The sequence below is a fragment of the Salvia hispanica genome, chromosome 6, assembly GCF_023119035.1.
Source record: "Salvia hispanica cultivar TCC Black 2014 chromosome 6, UniMelb_Shisp_WGS_1.0, whole genome shotgun sequence".
In the NCBI taxonomy this organism is placed as follows: domain Eukaryota; kingdom Viridiplantae; phylum Streptophyta; class Magnoliopsida; order Lamiales; family Lamiaceae; genus Salvia; species Salvia hispanica.
The window spans coordinates 44,649,704-44,665,438 of record NC_062970.1 but is presented as its reverse complement, the minus strand read 5'-3'; the positions used below and the strand labels follow the sequence as shown (position 1 = coordinate 44,665,438).

General features: G+C 35.8%; 4 protein-coding genes across 4 annotated transcripts; all 4 read right to left on the bottom strand.

Moving 5' to 3' along the window:
* Positions 1-279: 279 nt before the first annotated feature.
* On the bottom strand, positions 280-8,017 carry LOC125194232 (putative late blight resistance protein homolog R1B-17). Its single transcript, XM_048092343.1, has 2 exons — positions 7,886-8,017; positions 280-1,517 (listed from the first exon to the last, which is right to left on the bottom strand). The coding sequence occupies exon 2, from the start codon at positions 1,486-1,488 to the stop codon at positions 295-297; it is 1,194 nt and encodes a 397-aa protein (XP_047948300.1). The 5' UTR covers positions 1,489-1,517; positions 7,886-8,017; the 3' UTR covers positions 280-294.
* Positions 4,304-4,636, bottom strand: LOC125195464 (RING-H2 finger protein ATL18-like). Its single transcript, XM_048093611.1, has one exon. It carries the CDS (start codon positions 4,634-4,636, stop codon positions 4,304-4,306), a length of 333 nt encoding a protein of 110 aa, XP_047949568.1.
* LOC125194230 (putative late blight resistance protein homolog R1C-3) lies at positions 7,530-10,672 on the bottom strand. Its single transcript, XM_048092341.1, has 2 exons — positions 8,004-10,672; positions 7,530-7,879 (listed from the first exon to the last, which is right to left on the bottom strand). Exon 1 carries the CDS (start codon positions 10,646-10,648, stop codon positions 8,021-8,023), a length of 2,628 nt encoding a protein of 875 aa, XP_047948298.1. The 5' UTR covers positions 10,649-10,672; the 3' UTR covers positions 7,530-7,879; positions 8,004-8,020.
* Positions 10,673-14,234: 3,562 nt separating this feature from the next.
* Positions 14,235-14,666, bottom strand: LOC125195463 (probable E3 ubiquitin-protein ligase RHG1A). Its single transcript, XM_048093610.1, has one exon. It carries the CDS (start codon positions 14,664-14,666, stop codon positions 14,235-14,237), a length of 432 nt encoding a protein of 143 aa, XP_047949567.1.
* Between the last annotated feature and the right edge of the window lie 1,069 nt (positions 14,667-15,735).

Sequence of the window (15,735 nt, the reverse complement as noted above, 5' to 3'; positions counted from 1 at the left end):
AGGATAACCGTAGTTCTCTGACATTGGGGATTCTCTTGCAAACCTCTTCACTGACACAGAGTGCGCAGGGCGAGGGATCGAAGATCCGTTTCTATTAATCTCAAAACCAAGATGACGGCTAATGACGATTACAACTTAATTTAAAGAAGGAATTCTAAACCCTAAAGGAGTCATTTACGATGACTTTAACAGTAAAAGGAAACTAATTAATAAAAGGAAACTAACTAATAAAATATAACTAATTAATTGGAGATTAAAATATTTAAAACAAATCACAAAGTTTCCTGCTCCGCATCATTCACTAAGCCTGAAATTCTCCACTTTCGAAAGTGTGTATAGACTTCTCATAGCCATGTGATTTGCATTATCCACGGGAAGAGGATCAACGAGACAAATCATGTCGACCTCAATCTGCCTAAGTTGTAGCATCTCCCAAATCTCATAAGGTGCAATTACTTTTGATTGATTTGGTAAAATAATTGTTAATATTTGTAGATTCCAAAGCAATGATATCGACGAGGGAAGATAATAAAGAAACCGGCGAGGGATATAAACAAGATTCACATTAAGATACCGCAAGTTAACTTGCTGAAAAATAGACTCACTTATGAATGTCGTAAAAACGTTACTCACTGTTCTCAACATTTTCAAGTCATTCAGATTGTTTAGACCGTAACGACCTCCGTTGCATATCAGACAACGGACTGGGGCATCCGTGGTTATTGTTTCATGATTCACCACTCCATTGATTAAAACCCGACGCTCCCTAGTTATGCCTCGTGAAGTTTCAAACACTGATAAAAAATCCTCTTTCTTGGCAATTTGTAGGCACAATTCTCTTACTAGATCATGTACTTTAAATGTTATTATGTTCCCCTTATAGTCCAACTGTTCCGTTAATATGAGATTTCTCATGTGAAGATCCCATAAAAAATACGCTGCATCATCTTCCAATCTGGTATCATGAAAATGTTGTATAAATCCTTCAGCGATCCAAAGCTTAATAACATCTGGCGCATTAATCTGTTCATCTTCTGGAAATGATCCAAGGAGTAGGAAACATGGCTTTCGATCAGCTGGCAAGTATCTATAACTCAAAGATAATACATTCAAGCATTGCTCATTGCTATCTGTAGAATGCAAAATTGATTGTGCAACATTCTCCCAGTAGACTAGAGTCATTGGGGACTTCTTGAGAATCCCTCCAACAACAACAATTGCTAGGGGGAGTCCTTTGCATCGTGCAACTATCATCTTTGCAGTCTTCTCCAACTCAAGAGGGCAACATCCTTGCTGCTCTGCAAATGCATTTTGACAAAATAGATGCCAACTATTTTCCTCATCCAAAAAACCCATGGCAACACAATAATCGCCCAAGTGATTGGCTACATTCGCATTCCTAGTTGTCACAACAACTCGGCTTCCATTGTTTGTATCCGGAAACAAGGATCTCACATTCATATCATCCCAGGCTTTGAGGTTCCACATATCATCTAGAACAATCAAATACCTTAGCCCGAATAAACTCTTGTATAACCTTTCTCGCAGCCCATCAACAGTTCCACTAGTGGATCGTCTCAGACAAGACAAGAGTTGTGACAAGATTTTGTGAATGCTATATTCTTGAGATATTGTTGCCCAAAGGCAAACATCAAAGTGTTGCACGATATATGGATGTTTAAATGCATTTATGGCAAGAGTAGTCTTACCGATTCCCCCCATGCCTTCGTGGGGATGACTCGTCGACTCAAGGGACCTCTGGTGAGCAGATGCAGAAGTTGAAGTAAGATATCATCAAATCCGACCATGGATGAGGTGAGAAGAGGCGTTGACTTTGTGGATGATGATGAATTTGTGGACGGCTCCAACAATCCACTTTGCGAACTGACGGTTGATGCCTTTCTTCTCATGTAATCCATTCCTTGGGTTGCTTCATGCAGATCCAGCAGGAAACGAGATGATCGCGTCTTTCCACGACGGATCTGATGCACCACATGTGCTTCGATCACATCTTCTGCCTCTTGAGCTGCACGCTTAATTCGCATCTCTAAAGCTTCTGCTGTTTCTCTTCTGGCACCATGCGAATTGTCGTAGCTTTTCATGAAATCGATCAGGAACGAGACAATATCCCAAAGGGATTCAAACTGTTCGACCTCAAAGGTATAGTTGGGGTGATTGTGGATAAGGCGGAGATTATTTTGAAGAGAAACTAGAGCTGCGAAAGCTGCTGCCATCGATGGATCTCTGATTTGTTTCTGGTATTTTTTTTGAGAGAAGATGGAGAATGAGAAGCTTGTTTATTTGATGAGATTATAAAATGACCTCAACATGGCTTGTCCAGCAAATAGTCACCTAACACAGCTGCCGGTAGTGAGTTTAGAAATATTTTTGAGAAAGAAAACAACGCTCTACTTCTTTTATTTTAACTGTATTATTAATGAAATGTGCCAAAATGTGTGGGCCTATTATTAGAGTAAATTGGCTCCTTGACGTAATAAGTTTATTTAGTTAAATAAATAAGATTATCATAGATTACGAAAGAAAAAATATGCTTACAGATTCTATATTTTATTAACTATATTCAATTCAATTTTATTTAATTTATTATTACTTTTAGAAAATTATTGATAAAAGATTATTTATAAAAGTATTTAAATATATCCTCTAAAATAAATATTTAAGTCAGATGATAAAATTACTTCATTGTATTGCCGTCGTCCAGCAATAATGGTCTCTTTTGCAATTTCGTTCGTCTTTCATTTGGAGTTTTATTTGACATTCATATTAAAACTAACATGCAAAACTTTGACCCACATTTCAGTAATTTTACCAACTCACATTTTTTTAAACTCATAATAAAGAGGGTCTCGTAATCGTCAACAAGGGAGCTATATTCTAAAAATAATATTTAAATATTATATTTAAGTACTCCCTGCGTCTCTATGTAGCTGAGTCGTATTCTTTATTGGGTTGATCCACTGTAGCTGAGTCATTTCCTTTTTTCTCTTACTTTACTCTATCTTTATCCTTTCTACTTTATTCTACTTTTACTTAACTCATTTAATATATTTTTTCTTAAATCCCATGCTGAAAAGAAGTGCATCTACTATAAAGGGACGGAGGGAGTATTGTACTTGATCCTACGAGTTTTTCCCGGATCTGTCATCGAGTGGGAGAAAACTTAGGAGTATACAACACCATGTTTAATTTGAGGAATAATAATAAAGTTGGGCCTCATAAAAGTCCATCATTGTTTCTAAAGGGTCATTGCACCAGTGTTTTTTAAGCCCAACAGTGTTCGTTGCAAATTTCAAGTGTTTCTACCTAGTAAGAGAAGAATGTAGATTTTTTTTTCCGAAGGAGAAGAATGTAGATTGAGTATTAAATTGTGGACTACAAAAAATTCAGACAACTTTGATCAGAATAGTAACGGAAATTAAATGAAGACATAATCAGAATCTTGATCTATCAACAACGGAAAAAGCAAATTGTTTTAATAGAACCCTCACCAGATCTAAGATTTGATGAAACAATAAATAACGATACAATACAATTAATTTTATTAGTTCAAAGAATTATTATATAGACCAATAAAGTTTGCCAAATTAATAAAAAAAAGTGAAATGTAAGCCTACCCGAACCCGTATATTGGGTACCCAATACGGGGAAGGATCCCCTCCTGTGCATAGCAGGGGTTGTGCTTCAAAACACAGCACTTTGTGAATAAAACACAAGTATGCTTCCTTTTATCCCTTTTCTTTTTCCTTTTCTTTTATTTAATTGTGTGTGTGGAAATGGCACAGCATCTGCTGTGCACAACAAGGGATCCATTTCCACCCAATACTTGACGTACGATTTTCTGATATTTAGTAGGGCAACCCTAGATTTCAATGAAGGCACGCAGTACCAAACCACTCATGAAATACAAAATATAATTAGTTTTTAACTTATTTGCCTTTTGAATTCCTTAAGTTATTAGTATAATTTTATAGTATTTAATTTTTATGTATAAATATGTGTATATGTGTATATGTGCTTATTAATATTACATTTTACTAGTACTAGTTAAATTATGTTAATTGTCATATATTGTGACAGTTGAAATTTGTTATTTAATTCTATTTTAAAAACTACTACTATAAATATTACTGTGATGCGTAAAATTAATTACTACTATTACTACTTGTTAGCAACCAACATATGGAAAAAGGCTATTTCATTGATCGTCAGTAATTACGCATGACTATCCATACATCTTATTATCTTAACATAGGCAAAATAACTAGCTAAGAGGTAATCACAATCACTTAATCGCCGGAGCTTTACAAAGGGGGCAGATGTTCTCGCCGCAGACGAGCCACCGCCGTATGCAGTCGGGATGAAATTCGTGGCGGCAATCCAAAGTAGTCACCGATCCCCGGTACAGATCATCGAGACATATGCAACAAACTTCTTCTTCATCTTGATCATCGCAGCGACTAGTCCTGAAACCGGAGAGAACGTCGTCTTCGGACGAATCCACGTGGCCGCCGGATTGAGGCGACCAGAGCCTGACCACGACGTCGTAGCCTTGAAAGTGCAAGACCTTAAGAGTAACTCCATCATGCGCCGCTGCTTCATCCCAACCGTACACCATCGTGCGTACTCCTCTAACTCCTCCGCGTCCACTGGCCACCGTAAAATCGCTACCGGCTCAACCTCAACAGTATATGTCTGCTCCATCGCCATTGGTTTTGGTATGAAATTTGATAGAGAAAGAGAAGCTTTAGGGTTTTGAGAAGTGTGACGAATGGCGTGAGCTTTGAAGATATATATAAGTTGCTTTAGCTCAAATTATTTGGGAAGAATGTCTGATTTTGTGTTTTCATGATATGAAAAATAACTTTTGTTTCTATAATTGAAATTGAAATTTGATTTTTCAGGTGGATTCTATGTTATGGCGATACTTTCCTTATTTATAATAAAATTATGAATAATTTATTATTCAAAGTGTGACAAAATTATTTGAAGACCATATCTTACAACAAATTTAGAAATAAAAAATTGAAACTTTTTTGAATGTGGAAGGAAATTACGTACAATAGCCAATGCCGGTCAAGGAGAGAGAGAGGATATGTGTCGATCGAACAGATTGCATATAACTAATATCATTAAATTATTACTATAACTGAAAGCTTGATCTCCAATTTAGTTAAATCTGTACTAAATTTTTGTTACTAATTTGCGTCTCTTACTTATTTTTCAAGTTTTGGGATAAATGGCATCTCCACTATATATTATTGCGTGGACCACATGGTGGATGATGATTTTGAAGTTTTGGGATAGTTGGATTTGGATTTGGATTTGGATTTGATAATGTCAAAGACGATATACATTTTCCTTATTTATTATATCAAGATTAATTAAATCAAACCATCAACTTATCTTTAAGGGCATAAGTAGTATTTATTCTACTAAAACAAATCAGATATAAAAAAAAAATACTAAGTAACTTTTTGTAGCATATTGCCTTATTTTTTATAAAAACAGTTATAACTATATTATAGTGTTTTATGTTTATTTTTAATATTCATATTTATTCAAAAATTAAACTAGTACTTTTTAATTCCATCAAACATAGAAATTGTATGAAAACATATGCAAGAATAACGGAGAGCTAGGATTTTGACATTGAAAATTTAAGTTAAAGAGGCGTATAATCAGAAGGTTCCTTTGTATTTTGCCTCGTTATTTTTTTTCATGATTTGATTAATCAATATAGTATGTATTTTTGGATAAAAACATGACTTGGATAAAAGTGCATAAATTGTGTTAATACATAGCTCAACAAATCCAAGAATCGTTGAAACAATAACATTAAATCGTTTAGTTCAAATAAATACATAGCAATAAAAGTTGACAAATACATAAAAAAAAGTTGGTAATTCGTCAATTGATACTAAAAGAGTCTAGCATTAAGTGAAGTGGCTCCTTGATAGCTGTAGCTTTGCAGAGTGGGCAGAAGTTCTTGCCGCGAACGAGCCACCTCCGTATGCAGTCCGGATGAAACTCGTGCCCGCAATCCAAACTAGTCACCGATCCTCGGTACAGATCGTCTAGACATATGCTACAAACTTCTTCTTCGTCATGATCGGTTCCGTCGCAGAGACGTGTCTTGAAGCAGGAGAGAACGTCGTCGTCTTCGGGTGAATCCACGTGGTCGTCGGTGTTGGTAACGGTCCAGACGCGGATATGCAAACCGTAGCAATTGGGAAGAAAGGAAGAGAAGCCGGGAGGAGGGGTGGCTTGAAAAGGCAAGATCTCAACGGTAGTTCCTTCATGTTGGGCTAATTCATTAAACCACGTCGCTGTCGTTTCGTATTCCTCCATGCTCCATGGCCACCATAAAATTGTTTCCGATTCAAGAGCGCGTGTCTCTGTCTGTGTCGCATCCATCGCCTTTGATCTTTGGGAGAAATTTGTGAGCGGGAGAATTTGGTGTTTAGAGAAGTATGAGTAATGAGGCGAGAGGTTGATAAGTTATATAGGGTTGCTTCAGCCTAAATATTTTGGTAAGTATCTGATTTTGCGTTTCGATTATGGATAATTTCATCATCGAGACATGGTGGGTAGCTTTAGATTGCATTTGGGAAATTAAACAAACAAAATAAACGAGATCTTCTGTTTCGATATGATCCAAGAAATAGTAGTACTACATAAACTACTTATAATTCGAAGTATTTACCAAAAATGTGCTCTTCTTTGCGATATTGATAGATTTCAAATTTGCGTTGTGGTTGCACTCTGGCTAATTAGATAAATATTGATTATTTGTCAACTCGATTCTAACTAAGGCGATTATTTCCTTATTTATTATATTAAGATTATTTATTTAATCATAGCGTGACAAACCCAAAATTTTATTTTAAGGCCATGTTTTATAATTTACGCTACTAAAACAAATTCAGAAATAAAAAATTTGGAACTTTTACTCTTATGAAAGGAACTTTATCAATAGCCAGATATTTACCCTAACTACATTTTGCATAGTAAACATGTTAAAAAATTGTTAATTTGGAAGGTGATCAACTTCAAACTTAACAAATCGAATAAATCAAGTGATAATAGAACAAATGTTAGTTCTAAATACGGCCTGATGCGGCCCAATATGTACAACCACGTTGCATGGCTACTTCGGTTCAAAGGAGTTCGTCTACATTTCGGTTCTTATTTACACTAAACTGAAGCTTTAAAAAAATATTTTATATATTATGTCTTTTTTAATCACAAAATTTGAAAACAAAATTTAATTTTAATTTAGTGTAAATCTAAAAATATGTATTTTTTACTTAAAAATAAAAAAGAGATTCGTTTTTCTAGTACCATTAGAGCTAATTACCTATCTTATTTTAGATTTTAGTTTACAATAAAGATGGTCTAAGACTATGGAGGAATAGAGTTCGTAACACCCCAGTCATTTTATGTTGCATCTAAGGAAAATAAATAAACCAAAAAGTTCAAGTACAAATGAAAGTTTTCCAAATACATAGAAAGCGATATTTCATACTATCGTCAATAGTTACACATGAAGATCCATACAGTACATCTCAACATAAGCTAACATCCGATCAAAGAGCAAATCTCAATCAATTGATGGATTAAGCTTTTGCAGAGGGGGCAGAAGTTCTGGCCGCGGACAAGCCACCGACCACCGTATGCAGTCACGGTGAACCGACCAGACACAGCATATGGCAAGAGAGGAAGAGAGTCGATCACTTCAATGGCAGAGATCTCAACTATAACTCCTTCATGTGCAGCAACTTCACTCACACTCGTCATTGTCCTTTGCTATTCTTCCATGTTCCATCATAATATTGCTTCAGATTGAAGAGCACGGGTCCTAGGCATGGCCGAAATGAAATACAACGACTTAAATAACTTGGGACAAATGGAGTAATTAATTTAAACTAAAACAAAATAATTTTGAAATGAAGGGTGAAAGAAAGTTAAGTGGTATAGAAGACCTTGAGATGAATGGAAGTTATTTGGAACCTATGAAATGCAGAGACAGATTAGTACTGCTGGTGAGACTCTCTTCTTGAATCTCATTCTTGAAGCTCTCCACTGCTTCCTCGTCACCCCGAAAATATACAGCAAGTTGAAGGCTCTCATTACCAAGCTCCTCTTGCTCTACCAATGTTCTCATTGCGGAAATGCTGGAAGATGCGCTGCAAAATCTCAACTCAATATGTTTGAGCGTTGCTATTTCTCCTATGTCTGATGGGAACTCAATCAATTTACACAAATCTTTTAGATAAAGAAATTCTAGGACAGGGAAATGGGATTTGTCAGCATTCCAACAAACTAAATCACTACAACCATAAATAGTCAAGGCTTTCAAGTGACAGAATTTGCCCTCAACAGGGGTCCAAACAGATCCAATGACTGAATTTGGTAGCAACGAAAGCTTTCCAAGATGGGGCAATGATCCAACCATCATTGTCAACTCTTCCCAGTCAACACCACAGCCACTTAAACCCAGTGTTCGGAGAGAACTTGGGAAAGTGAGGTGCGTAGCAAACTCACGCCACTTGGAATTTCCATCGAACTCCAATGTTAGGAATTGCAGATGATGGAGGCAGCCAAGATTGCGGGGACAGTAATACCAACTTACTTCATCACAATAGGATAACTCTAGTTCTCTCACATTCGGGATTCTCTTGCAAACCTTTTTACTAAGCCTGAAATTCTCCACTTTCGAAAGTGTGTTTAGATTTCTCATAACCATGCGACTTGCTTGATCCACGGGAAGAGGATCAATGAGACAAATTTTGACAACCTCAATGTGCCTAAGCTGTACCATCTCCCAAATCACATAAGGTGCAATTACTTTTGATTGATTTGGTACATAAATTGTTAATATTTGCAGATTCCAAAGCAATGATATCGACGAGGGAAGATAATAAACAATCTGGGGAGCGATATAAACAAGAACCACATCAAGATACCGCAAGTTAACTTGCTGGAAGATAGACTCACTTATGAATGTTGTAGCAACGTTACTCAACAATTTCAAGTCATTCAGATAGTTTATACCGTAACGGCCTCCGTTGCATATCAGACAACGGACTGGGGCATCCGTGATTATATTTTCATGATTCACCTCTCCATTGATTAAAACCTGACGCTCCCAAGTTATGCCTCCTGAAGTTTCAAACACTGACAAAAACTCCTCTTTCTTGGCAGTTTGTAGGCACAATTCTCTTACTAGATCATGTACTTTAAAATTATATACGTCTCCCTTGTAGTCCCAACTATCCACCAATATGAGATTTCTCATGTGAAGATCCAATAAATAATACGCTGCAACCTCTTCCAGGCTGCAATCGTCACAATGTTGTATAAATCCTTCAGCGATCCAAAGTTTAAGAACATCCTGCGCGTAAATCTTTTCATCTTCTGGAAATGCTCCAAGGAGTAGGAAATATGGCTTTAGATGAGCAGGCAAGTATCGATAACTCAAAGATAATACATTCAAGCAGTGCTCATCGTTCCCTGTAGAATACAAAATTGATTGTGCAACATTCTCCCAGTAGGCTAGAGCTGTTGGGGACTTCCTGACATGGCCTCCGACAACAACAATTGCTAGTGGAAGTCCTTTGCACCGTGCAACTATCTTCTTTGCAGTCTCCTCCAACTCAGGTGCGCAACGTTGCTGCTTTACAAATGCATTTCGACAGAATAGATGCCAACTATTGTCCTCATCCAGAAAACTCATTGCAATACGATTACCGTTATCGCCTAAGCGATAAGCTACATTTGCAAGCCTAGTAGTCACCACAACTCGGCTTCCATTGCTTGTATCCGGAAACAAGGATTTTACATTCATATCATCCCAGGCTTTGAGGTTCCACATATCATCTAGAACAATCAAATACCTTAGCCCAAATAAACTCTTGTACAATCTTTCTCGCACCACATCAACAGTTCCACTAGTGGATCCTCTCATACAAGACAAGAGTTGTGCCAAAACTTTCTGAATGCTATACTCTTGAGATATTGTAGCCCAAAGGCAAACATCAAAGTGTTGCACGATATATGGATGTTGAAATGCATTTAAGGCAAGAGTGGTCTTACCGATTCCCCCCATGCCTTGGATGGGGATGACTCGTCGACTCAAGGGACCCCTGGTGAGCAGATGCATAAGTCGAAGTAAGATATCTTCTAATCCGACCGTGGAAGAGGTGAGAAGAGGCGTTGACTTTGCTATTGATGATGATGGTGGATTTGTGGAGGGCTCCAACAATCCACTTTGCGAACTCACGATTGATGCCTTTCTCATCATGTAATCCATTCCTTGGGTTGCTTTGTGCAGATCCAGCAGGAAACGAGATGATCGCGTGTTTCCACAACGGATCTGATGCACCATATGTGCTTTGATCACACCTTCTGCCACTTGAGCTGCACTTGCAATTCGCATCTCTAAAGCTTCTGCTGTTTCTCTTCTGGCACCGTGGTAATTGTCGTAGCTTTCCATGAAATCGATCAAGAAACAGACACTTCCCCAAAGGGATCGAATCTGTTCTACCTCAAAGGTATAGTTTGGGTGATTGCGGATAAGGCGTAGATTATTTTGAAGAGAAACTAGTGTTCCGAAAGCTGCTGCCATGGATGGATCTCTAATTTCTGTTTTTTTTAAGGGAAGATCGAGAATGAGAAGGTCGCTTCTTTGATAAGATTATAAAATGACCTCAACATGCTTGTACACAGCATATAGCCCAACTAATACTCCATTCATCCGCAATAGTATAATATTTTATCCGCATCACACAGTTGCCGGTAGTAAGTTTAGAATATTTTTGAGGAAAGAAACAACGTTTATAATTCTTTTATTTTTAAGAGATATTTGCTCCTAATATGTTAGTAACTTTTAAAAGAATTGTTTTTTCCACGAACTTTTAATTTGGTAAATAATATCATGTACTTTATCTGAATTTGTTATTCTCACCAGCGAGAATATTCCGGCTACATGAATGGATTGAAGAACAATTTTGGAGGGTGTGCTTCAAGAAAAAAACTATTCTCAAAGATTGAAAAACTTGAAACTCTCAAAATTGTTGTCGAGAAATTATGAAAAAAAATCCGTATAATGATATTATCTGCCGGAATCTTTTCGTCGGTGGAAAATAATAAATTCTGGTAAACTTTATGATATTATTTACCAAGTTAAAAATTAATGGAGAAAACTAACTTTTTTAAGTTCCATAGTATTAGGTGACAATATCCCTATTTTTAACATCATTATTAATGAAATGGGCCAAAATGTGTTGGCCTATTATAAATTGGCTCCTAATTGACGTAATAGGTTTATTTAGTTAAAGAAATAAGGTTAGTCATAGATTAAGAAAGAATAAATATGCTTACAGTTTAGATTTTATTAACGATATTCAATTCCATTTTATTTAATTTATTATACTATTTTCACAAAATCATTGATAAATAATCAAATGACTCCCCTAGTCCCATAGAAATAGGCCATATTTCCTTTTTCGTCCGTCCCATAGAAATAGTCTACATCTGTTTATGTCAACCTTTTTCTCCTTTTATTTTACTTTATCATTTATGGGTCCTACCATCTACTACACAATTTCAACTATTTGTTCTCCTTCTCTCCTACTTTACCAATTACACATTAAAACCCGTGTCGATCCCAAATGACATATTTCTATGGAACGTAGTTATAGAAGTATTTAAATATATCCTCAGACGATAAAATTATTTTATTGTATTACCGCCGACCAGCAATAGTGATCTCTTTTGCAATTTAGTTCATCTATCAATAGGAGTTTTATTTCACATTTATTGTATATAATAAGTAAGTCACACATTCTATTAACTAGGGATGCCTAAGATTTACGGTTCAGGTTGTTAACCGCGAAATCATAACCGGCGGTTACGGTTCCGAATCTGAACGGTGAGATTTAAATGGTACTGAAACCGTCACTTTTGGAACCATAGTTTGGTACAAATTCTAATGTTCTGGAACCAAAACCGTGCCGGAACTGAAACCGAAATCGACATTTTAGAAATGGAACTGGAACCAAAACCGTGGCCATCTCTACTATTAACCAATATATTCTATTCACATTTAATAATAAAACTAACATGCAAAACTTTGACCCACACTCCAATAATTTTACCGACTAACACTTTAAAAAAAAATTTAACTGGTAAAATAGGAAAGGGACTCATAATCGGCAACGAGGAAGCAATATTTTCTAAAGATAATATTTAAATACTCCATTATATTTAGTTTATTTGTACGTACTTGATACATCATCGAGTGGAAGAGGAGAAAACCTAGAGTATATAAACACCATGTTTAATTTGAGGAATAATAATTATGTTGGGCCTCATAATCTAAAGGGTCATTGCACCAATGTTTTTTAAGCCCAACAGTGTTCGTTGCAAATTTCAAGTGTTTCAAACTAGTAGGAGAAGAATGTAGATTTTTTTTTAATGTAGATTGAGTATAAAGTTGTGGACAACAAAAAAATTCAGACTTTGGTCAGAATAGCAACGGAAATTAAATGGAAGACATAATCAAAGTTTGGGGAAAAATTGGTTGCTCAGTTTACTAACAGGAGGGGAAAAAGGAGCGAGAGGAGAAAAGAGAAGTGAGAAAGATTAGCTGAGGGTTCCTTGAGAATTCATCTCAGAGTGAAGAAATAGCTTCAGTTTGCTGATTTCTTTGTTTGTTTCTTCTTGTTCAGGTTATCAAGTTGTGTTTCTCGATTGTAAATGCTGAGATTCTGTGTACTCCCAAAATCGGAATAAAGTGTGTGTGTGCTTGTTCTTCTGTGGAGGTAGACTTACGTCGAACCACGTAAATTCCTGGTGTTCATCTCATTCTGTTTTTTGTTCTTAATCTCCATTTACAAACCTTCATGATCTATCAACAAACAGAAAAAGCAAATTGTTTTAACATAACCCTCACCAGATCTAAGAATTAATTGATGAAACAATAAATAACGATACAATACAATTAAATTTTATTCGTTCAAAGAATTATTATACAGACCAATAAAAGTTTGTCAAATTCATAAAAAATCGATATGTTAGCCAACCCGATCACGTATATTGGGTACCTATTCAATAGGGCAACCCTAAATTGCAATGAAGGCACGCAGTGCCAAACCACGCATGAAATACATACAAACTAGAAATAATTTTTAAGTTATTTGGCTTTTGTATTTCTTAAGTTATATTTGTATCATATATTTAATTTTTATGTATAAATATGTGTACGTGCTCATTGGGTCCTATTCTAATGCTTATAGCATCCTAATCCAAAATCAAGACTAAATCTCCACCCTTGGATTTTAAAATGAGTGGATGAGATTAAAGCTCACAAATCTCAATAAATAGTAGACAAAATATCAACAAAAGGGTAATATCGTCATTATATTATCATATGATAATTTTCGTGGGTGTTTTTTTATATCAACATTGTGTATTACAAATATCAACAATATGACATTAGGATATCAACACAAGGAAAAGAAAATATCAACACATTTTTATTTAGATTGGACATGCATAATATTGAGATTTTGCCTACAATATATTGAGATTTTTTGTTGCATTTGTTGATAAAAAGCTGCTTATCAACATGTACGAAAATTGAAATATAATTTATCAAATTTCATCACCCGAACATCGTCGGAACATATGCAATTGAGATCTCGTTGGAATCCTTATTAAATTATCTTTAATTTGATATATTTTTTACTGAAAAAATAATTTAAATTGAGAGAGTTACGTAAATTTAATGATTTGAGATGATTTTAAGGAGAGAGAAAGTAGTTAGTTATAATTACTACATATAGTATTTGACATTAATACCCTTTTAATTTAATTAATAATTATTTAAATTTAAAATATATTACACTTCGCATTATATCAACCACAAGATCTTCTAATCTAATGGTCAAAAATTGGTCTCAATTTTGAACTGCTAATTAGTTAGCAATTGATCACCTCCATGTGCTTATTAATAGTATTATAAAATTTGTTATTTATTTCTATTCAAAAAATTCTCACTTGGATGCATAAAAATAATTACTACTACTGTTACTACTCCTTGTTAGCAACAAACATATGGAAAAAGGCTATTTCATTGATAGTCAGTAATTACACATGACTATCCATACATCTTAACATAGGCTGACATTCAAACTAAGAGAGAATCACAATCACTTAATCGCCGGAGCTTTACAGAGGGGGCAGAAGTTCTCGCCGCAGACGAGCCATCGCCGTATGCAGTCGGGATGAAATTCGTGGCTGCAATCCAATGTAGTCACCGATCCACGGTACATATCGTCTAGACATATGCAACAAACTTCTTCTTCATCTTGATCCGTATCGTCGCAGCGACGTGTCTTGAAACAGGAGAGAATGTCGTCTTGGGGCGAATCCACATGGCCGTCAGATTGAGGCGACCAGAGCCTGACCACGACGTCGTAGCCTTGAAAGTGCAAGACCTTAAGAGTAAATCCATCATGCGCCGCTGCTTCATCCCAACCGTACATCATCGTCGCGTACTCCTCTAACTCCTCTGCGCTCACTGGCCAACGTAAAATCGCTACCGGCTCAACCTCAAGAGTATATGTCTGTTCCATCGCCATTGGTTTTGGTATGAAATTTGATAGAGAAAGAGAAACTATGAAAGAGAAGCTTTAGGGTTTTGAGAAGTGTGACGAATGACGTGAGCTTTGAAGATATATATAAGTTGCTTTAGCTCAAATTAATATTTTAGGAAAAATATCTGATTTTGTGTTTTATTATGGAAATTTTAATTATTGAGACTCGCATGGAATTAAAGTAACTTTTGTTATTATAAATGAAATTGAATTTTGATGAGACATCCCAATATGGAAGGCGTGCTCAGGTACTCTCCGCCTCTCCTATTGTAACGTACTCCCTCCGTTCCATTGAAGATGATCCATTTTCCTTTTTGGTTTGTCCCAACCAATATGACCTATTACTTAAAATGAAACATCTTTATCTCTACTTTATTCCTCTCTCTCTTACTTTACTTTCTCCTCTTAATACACAAGATATAAGTGCATAAAATCCCGTGCCGCCCAAGGAAGGAGTCATCTTCCTTGGGACGAATGGAGTACTTTTTTCGTCCTAATTTATTCAGTAATTCTTCTCATTTGGATCGTCCCAACTCGATAGATTGATTTTACTTTAACAGTATAAAATACTCCATCCGTCCCTTATAATTTGTCACACCCATGATGTGGGAGATATAGACTAGCCTGTTAGGCGAGAGAGAGTCCATTAGTCTATATACCTCACACCAGTTATTCTCACAACCGATGTGGTATTGAGTCCGTAATAATTTGACCGGACATGAGTTTTAAGAAATATACTAGAAATTGGGTTGAAAAAATAGGTAGCACGTGGATCCTACTTTTATATATAGGTTTTATAATAAAATGTAGTAAGTGATAATGAATTAGTGGAATGTGAGGTCCAATAAAAAAAAGTAAATAAAAGTTAAATGTGATAAATTTTCAGGGACCGACAGATATAGAAATAAGTGACAAATTTTTTATTACAGAGGTACGAATGGAGTAGTTACAAACTTCAGGATTAATCTTTCATTATCACAATTGGAATAGCTTTATTACGTTAAGAGTTAGGAGGAATGGAGTGTGTAACAGCCCAATTATTCTATGTTGGATC

Bases quoted from the DNA above. Each gene is read 5' to 3' on its own strand.
- LOC125195463 (XM_048093610.1), bottom strand. From the start codon at position 14,666: ATGGCGATGGAACAGACATATACTCTTGAGGTTGAGCCGGTAGCGATT.
- LOC125194230 (XM_048092341.1), bottom strand. From the start codon at position 10,648: ATGGCAGCAGCTTTCGGAACACTAGTTTCTCTTCAAAATAATCTACGC.
- LOC125195464 (XM_048093611.1), bottom strand. From the start codon at position 4,636: ATGGTGTACGGTTGGGATGAAGCAGCGGCGCATGATGGAGTTACTCTT.
- LOC125194232 (XM_048092343.1), bottom strand. From the start codon at position 1,488: ATGTGGAACCTCAAAGCCTGGGATGATATGAATGTGAGATCCTTGTTT.